The sequence below is a fragment of the Rattus rattus genome, chromosome 10, assembly GCF_011064425.1.
Source record: "Rattus rattus isolate New Zealand chromosome 10, Rrattus_CSIRO_v1, whole genome shotgun sequence".
Taxonomy (NCBI): Eukaryota; Metazoa; Chordata; class Mammalia; order Rodentia; family Muridae; genus Rattus; species Rattus rattus.
The window spans coordinates 1,648,206-1,655,861 of NC_046163.1; the positions used below are offsets into that span (position 1 = coordinate 1,648,206).

Consider the following 7,656-nt stretch of genomic DNA (forward strand, 5'->3'; position numbering starts at 1 on the left):
TATGTGATACGTGACTCTTGTGAAAGGGTCATTCAACACCCTAGGGGTCGAGACCCACAGGTTGAGAACTGTTGCTCTAAAATTTCTTTAAACTTTTTCTCCGTGCTCCTAAACCATTGCATCCTCAGCTGTCCCCTATCTGTGACTTGTTAAGTGGCCGGTTCTTTCCACCAATTCCCCATGCTAATTGTCTTCATCCAGCCTTTCCCCAGACCATGTGCTCACCTTGAAAGCCTTAGCCCGAATCTTGCTTCTCCTAGGATGTGGTCCTTAGCGCCAACCAACTTTGTAGTCAGCTCTCTTACCTCTCGGGAGGACCAGTGTGCACCAAGCTGACTACAGGGCTTTGGTGGTCAGCGTACGTGATCGTTCGTTCGTTTGGTTCCCTAAGCTTATTTTTTCGGTGTTCCCATCAGCATCCAAGGAGCCCCCTCCCTCCCCCAGATCTCACCATTGATCCTGTTGCCTTGGAGGTAAAGATTCTCCAGGTTGGTGTTGACAGGAGGGATCTTCTGCAGCTGGTTGTAGGACAAGTCTAGCTCCAGAAGGCTGCTGGAATTGAAGGTGTTGGTAGCGAGGCCATTGTTAGTGAGACTGTTGTGAGACAGCCGGACATACAGCAGCTTGGGTGAGCCCCGGAAGTAGCTGTCAGGGACGGTGTAGACATTGTTGTGTTCTAGGTACAGCTGTTCCAGGGCTGAGGGCAGACCGTCGGGAACTCTTCGAAGGTGATTATAACTCAGGTCTAGTAGGATCAGGGACCGGAGGCCCCTCATGGAACTTCCCACTTCTTGGATCTCATTGTGATGGAGATATAATGCTGTGAGGTTCTCCAGGCCCTCCAGAGCGTTGTTGGGGACCCGAGAGATCTGGTTGTGGTCCAGGTGGAGCTCTCTCAGGGACCGAGGCAGCGGGCCGGGCATCCGGGTCAGGTTGTTGTGGTCCAGGTACAGCCTCTCCAAGTGCCTCAGCTTGGAGAAGACCTTCCTGCCTATCTTGTCACTGGTAATCTGGTTGCCATGCAGAGCAATCCAGAGGAGGCCGGTGGCATTGTCAAAGACACCTTCCTGGATGGCGGTGATCTGGTTGTTCTGGAAGTAGACATACTTCATGCGGGAGGGCACAAAGGGCAGGTACTTGAGATTGCGGTTGTCACAGTACATGGCTGTGGGGAAGTTGGGGGGACAGTCGCATTCTTGGGGACAATCACGGGGCTCTGGTGGAGGTGGGGCACCATAGGCATAGGCTGGGCCTTCCTCTACTTCATAGGGGTAAGGGTCGGAGGTCTCGTAGGGGTAAGTGTCATAGGGGTCGTAGTAGGTGGACTGCTGGTTTCGGAGGTATTGGAGCCACCAGTGAGAGTCTTCTTCATACTGGCCCTGGGAAAGTGAGCAGAGCCCGGCCAGCAGCAGGATGGAGGCCCACTGCATGTTGTCCCTGCAGAAAGGGAGAGAACAGAGCGGGGGTGGGGGGGCATGAGTGAAAGTAGAGGAGGACAGTTGGGTGGCTCACAGTGGCCATAGGCTCTGAGCCATGCAGACTGTGACTCAAGTCACACACTGGAGGGTAGGAGCTGCACTCCCCCACCCCCAGCACCCCAGGTGCCCCCTCCTACTGGTTCTGTATACCTGGGGAGCTGGGCCTGGGTATCCAGGGAAGGTCAGTGTTTTAGCTTCTGGTCTTGAAGCAATAAAAAGAGCCCAAGATTAGAGAAGAACCTGAGAGGTGTGGGCTACAGTTTTGGGAAGGGCAGGTTCTTGTCATCCTCCAGCACCCAGAGGTTTTGTTGTTGAAGCTGAGAACCTCGCAGAGTCTCTCTGTTTGTTTCTCTCTCCCCCCAACCCCCAATTATATACCTTCCTGTATATGCTGGCATACTTTGAGGAATTTTTTTCTGAGAGTCCAAGGGCAAGAGTCTCCCGGTTCTTCCCATGCCCAGGGAGCCTCCAGAAAGGACAGAGACTTCACAGGGGAATAGTTAGCTACTTCCTGAAGATCCTGAGGGTCTCGTGGGCAGCCTGGGGGTTTGTGGTCCTGAGTGTGTGGGAGGGTGTGGCTCTCCTGTGGCCACCACAGGGTCTGGGATATTCTCCAAAGTGCCATCGCCCGTGAGTCTTCTGGGCGAGAAAAACGCACTGGTTAGCAGCTTGTGGCTAAGTGTGTAGCCAGACTTCAGTCTTTCCAGACTGGAATCCCAGTATGGCTCTAATGATTGTCTTCTGGGCTGACCGAACTGTGTCTGGCTTGGTCTGCTTCTCTCTTCTGTGGGCCTGAAGACGGAAGGACTTTACAGTCCTCTCACTCACCATGGGGATCACAAGAGCCATGTGAGGGGCAGTTGAAATGAATTAGGGACACTGAGAACTGGAGTAGGAATGGTAGAGGAGGGGGATTTGGACCCCTTTTTTGAGACAAGGTTCTCCCTACACAGCCTTGGCTGTCCTGGAACACACTATATAAACCAGGCTGGCCTCAAACTCCCAGAGATCCACCATTCTCTGCCTCCTGAGTGCTAGAGTTAAAGGCATGTGCCACGTGAGGTGCACCCCTTCTCTTCTAAGCTACCTCCTTCAAGTGATGTCACCTGTCTTTCCAGGCTCAGTTAGCACCTACGCTGTTGAAGAGTCTGCTGCATTCGAGCTTGCTAGCAAGACAAGCAAGGCATGCCGGGGCTTCCAGGAGGGAATCTGCAGATATAGATGGATGGTGGGGAGCCAGGGGTGTTGTGTATCATCCCTGTGAGCAGGGGGATCTCCCAGGACACAACTCTTAAAACACAACACTTAGAACTCTTCCTGGTGCTCTCTCCATCAGGCTGTGCTGGGGTTGGCAGCTGTGGACAGGACAGTCCCATGAACTGATGAGAGGAGCCCTGACTATGATAGTCCAACTACCCCATTTTGGGGAAGCATCCCTGTCAGGCCCCTCTGTTCCCTGAACACAGTTCCCTTATGACTTTTGATGCCACCATTCCCTGGATGGCTCAGGATGGGCACTCTGGCTCATCCCTGGGCAGCCACAGTCCCTGAACAAAGAGACGCAGTGTTTCTGAGGAGCAGACTCAACTGCCCACTGGCTGGTCCCTGACTTGGGCCAGGAGAGAAGACGGATGGAGCGGCCCATTGCCAAGAGAGCATTTTTCCATGCACAGTCCTGGCCTGCTGCAGGACCGACCAAGGTGGCTGTTTAGAGAGGGCTGGCACACTAAGCCTCTGTCCATTTCTCCCACTTCCAGACAAGGCACTTTGGCAGAAGGGGACTACCTTCCTCTTCAAAGCTCAGCTTTCTGTGAGGCTTCATGCCCAGCCACAGTGGCCTCCCCTTAGAGGTATGGCTGCCGGGAAGGCTTAGTAGGAATGCAGGCCTGTCCTTACCCCACCCGATCTAGAATGTGGATTCAGGGTCACACACCCTTACATTGTTTCTTGTTGCACTGGAGACCCTCTCTTCAGTGTGAGGGTTCCAGGAGTGGTTCTCTCAGACATGGAGACCCTGACTCAGGAGCTACGATTGTACTATTTTGTCTCTTCACTCTGGGGAAACACTCTCCTATCAGAGCTGAGGTCAAACTAAAAACCATCTACTGGTCTGAGTGGTCCACCACTCCATCCATGACTCCTTGGATCAATTCTTTAGTCTCTCCCTTTTACCCCAACAACACACAAATTACACAAAGCTTGCCTTCTAACATTTAGGCACTATGCCCCTCTCTAAGAGATTTCTGGGACATTCAGAGATGATTCTCCCAAAGACCTGGAGTCCCAGCACGTTGGGACTCATGGGTAGCAACAGAGAGGTTTTGCAATTTTCTTCACGTTTTCATGTCAGTGAAACAGAGGCCCCCAAGACCCGCAGGTAGCTATAGGAGACAGGTAACATGCCGGAGCCCGTGCCTGCTGCTGCTGCCTCCCTTCAGCATCCCTGGGAGGCATGGACCAGGTGGGAGGAAACTCATCTCTGCCCACTCTTCTCCCCACCTTGTCCTCCCACCCTTTGTTTCTCTTTGTAGAACTGCAAGGGACCAAACCTAAAGAAAAAGGACCACACTTACCTTGGGTTGAACCGTTCAGAGTGACCACGTCCTTCTGTTTGGCCTCCTTGGGTTGGAGAATGTGGGAGAGGGAAGAGAGAGGAGTGAGTGCCTACGGAGAGTTTGCAAGTCTGTGCCAGGCCAGGGCCCGCCCCCGAATTCCTAATCAAATATCTTGAAGAGGGGCTGAGAAGCCTAAGCTGGCTTTTTCAGTCCTGTAAGGGGAGGAGCTCACACTCAGCTCTGCAAAATTCCGTCTGACCAGGGCTGTAAAAACCACCTTCTTTCCACTGGGTTATCTTCCCTGAAGCATTGGCAGCCTGAGGTCTTGCTGCCGAATGAGTTAGTGATGCCCCAGAAGTTATTTCTGCAGTCTCTTGTGCAGTGCCTGGATTTCTCATTAAACCCCTAAAGCAGGCACAGGAGAGGGAGGGCCAAGGTTGGAGAAAGAACCTTTTATCTCTCTCAGCAATCCTGGTCCCTAGGGAGCCTGTACTTATCTTTCTTGCTCAAGCACCCCTTGTAGCCAGATGTTAGACTAGTGCGTGGGAGAGCATGATGGCTGGTGGGCTTGCTCTGCCCCCGGCTGATGGCGACCACTGAGACCTTTCTGCCATGGGAACACATGGAAAATCAGGGACTCTAATTATTACTGTTATACCTTTACTGATGTGGAATACCTAAGCCAGGAAGATGAAGCTAGAGGGACCGGCTGGCTCTGGACAGTGAGGAGGTTTTAAGAGAACAGAAGAGATTATAGCCTAAATATTTAAAACTGTATTTTAGGAAGGAGACTCACTAGGATCTGATTTACCTTCTGACAAGGTTTTATTTTATTTTATGTGTATGAGGAGTGTTTTGTCTCTGTGCCACATGCAGGCAGTGCCCATATGCACCAGAAGAGGGCGTCAGATCTCCTGGAGTTGGAGTCAGAGATGATTGTGAGCTATGTGGGTGCTGGGAATTGAATCGGGGTCTTCCAGAATAGTAGCCAGTGCTCTTACCTGCTGAGTTAGAGAAAGTCAAATATGAATTTTAATTCAGCCCTTGGGTGGACAGAAGCACCATTGCACAACGTGGAAAGAGGCGGAAGGCTGAGAAATCTAAGTTACACTTCGGATATGCAAAGTTAGATGCCACTTAGACATTCCAGTGAAGAGGCAGACAGGCCGCTGGGTCTGAAACTGAACTCGGAATTGAGGGACTAGGGGAAACCCCTGAGAACCACGAGACTGTGGCTTACACGGAGTCTAGTTAGATGAGCCAGGGTCTAAATGCTCTTTCCTCAAATTCCTGGCTCATAGCCACAGTCAAGAAACACCCTTTAATTTAAAGAAATACAAAATGGGAAACTCTCAGCGGGTCTGAGTTTGGAAAGTTTAGAAGTGTCTGGGCAGACAGGGCTTCCAGTCGAGCAGTTGCTGAGTTAGAGCAAGGCTGCCTGGAAGGGGAGTGTCCCCCTACTCTAAAGGGTTGGCTCTGAAGTTGAGAGTGCATGCCTGCTCTTCCAGAGGTCCTGAGTTCAATTCCCGGCAACCACATGGTGGCTCACAAGCATATGTAATGGGGTCCGATGCCCTCTTCTGGTGTGTCTGAAGCCAGCAACAGTGTGCTTATATATAATAAATGAATAAATAAATCTTTTTTTAAAAAAAAGAGTGTTTTACATTGGTCATCTCCTTTAATGACCATTGTACCATTTGGCCCTGGAAACAGGACTCCTGATGCAGGGTGACTGACAGGGAAGAGGAACAGAGAATAAGGGTATCAAGTCAGTCTACTGACTTCAAAGCACACACTCTTCTATAGCTCTAGACCAGCAGGTCAGCAGGGTGGAGGGGTGACAGGCATTCTGTTGTCGCTGTGCTGAAGCCAGGGTGTGTAGGGATAAGGGGATACTGAAGGATGGGTTCCAGGGTGTGTAGGGATAAGGGATGCTGAGGGATGGGTTCCAGGGTGTGTAGGGATAAGGGATGCTGAGGGATGGGTTCCAGGGTGTGTAGGGATAAGGGATGCTGAGGGATGGGTTCCATGGTGTGTAGGGATAAGGGGATAGTGAGGGATGGGTTCCAGGGTGTGTAGGGGTAAGGGATGCTGAGGGATGGGTTCCAGGGTGTGTATGGATAAGGGATGCTGAGGGATGGGTTCCAGGGTGTGTAGGGATAAGGGATGCTGAGGGATGGGTTCCAGGGTGTGTAGGGATAAGGGATGCTGAGGGATGGGTTCCAGGGTGTGTAGGGATAAGGGACACTGAGGGATGGGTTCCAGGGTGTGTAGGGATAAGGGACACTGAGGGATGGGTTCCATGGTGTGTATGGATAAGGGGATACTGAGGGATGGGTTCCAGGGTGTGTAGGGATAAGGGATGCTGAGGGATGGGTTCCAGGGTGTGTATGGATAAGGGATGCTGAAGGATGGGTTCCAGGGTGTGTAGGGATAAGGGATGCTGAGGGATGGGTTCCAGGGTGTGTATGGATAAGGGGATACTGAGGGATGGGTTCCAGGGTGTGTAGGGATAAGGGATGCTGAGGGATGGGTTCCAGGGTGTGTATGGATAAGGGGATGCTGAGGGATGGGTTCCAGGGTGTGTGGGATAAGGGACACTGAGGGATGGGTTCCAGGGTGTGTAGGGATAAGGGACACTGAGGGATGGGTTCCATGGTGTGTATGGATAAGGGATACTGAGGGATGGGTTCCAGGGTGTGTAGGGATAAGGGATGCTGAGGGATGGGTTCCAGGGTGTGTATGGATAAGGGATGCTGAAGGATGGGTTCCAGGGTGTGTAGGGATAAGGGATGCTGAGGGATGGGTTCCAGGGTGTGTATGGATAAGGGGATACTGAGGGATGGGTTCCAGGGTGTGTAGGGATAAGGGATGCTGAGGGATGGGTTCCAGGGTGTGTATGGATAAGGGGATACTGAGGGATGGGTTCCAGGGTGTGTAGGGATAAGGGATGCTGAGGGATGGGTTCCAGGGTGTGTATGGATAAGGGGATACTGAGGGATGGGTTCCAGGGTGTGTATGGATAAGGGGATACTGAGGGATGGGTTCCAGGGTGTGTAGGGATAAGGGATGCTGAGGGATGGGTTCCAGGGTGTGTATGGATAAGGGGATACTGAGGGATGGGTTCCAGGGTGTGTAGGGATAAGGGATGCTGAGGGATGGGTTCCAGGGTGTGTATGGATAAGGGGATACTGAGGGATGGGTTCCAGGGTGTGTATGGATAAGGGGATACTGAGGGATGGGTTCCAGGGTGTGTAGGGATAAGGGGACACTGAGGGATGGGTTCCATGGTGTGTAGGGATAAGGGGATACTGAGGGATGGGTTCCAGGGTGTGTATGGATAAGGGATGCTGAGGGATGGGTTCCAGGGTGTGTAGGGATAAGGGGACACTGAGGGATGGGTTCCATGGTGTGTAGGGATAAGGGGATACTGAGGGATGGGTTCCAGGGTGTGTAGGGATAAGGGATGCTGAGGGATGGGTTCCAGGGTGTGTATGGATAAGGGGATACTGAGGGATGGGTTCCAGGGTGTGTATGGATAAGGGATGCTGAGGGATGGGTTCCAGGGTGTGTATGGATAAGGGGATACTGAGGGATGGGTTCCAGGGTGTGTATGGATAAGG

The 7,656-nt window shown here is 52.2% G+C and overlaps 1 protein-coding gene across 1 annotated transcript in view; it reads right to left on the reverse strand.

Annotated features, from left to right (window-relative positions):
• Window positions 1-4,110, reverse strand: part of Fmod (fibromodulin) — an 11,471-nt gene extending 7,361 nt beyond the window's left edge. The window contains exons 1-2 of the mRNA XM_032915465.1: window positions 4,052-4,110; window positions 452-1,437 (exon numbers count right to left, since the gene is read on the reverse strand). Coding sequence (XP_032771356.1) covers window positions 452-1,430 — 979 coding nt within the window. The 5' untranslated portion in view covers window positions 1,431-1,437; window positions 4,052-4,110. The remainder of the gene's footprint in view (window positions 1-451; window positions 1,438-4,051) is intronic.
• Window positions 4,111-7,656: the final 3,546 nt, after the last annotated feature.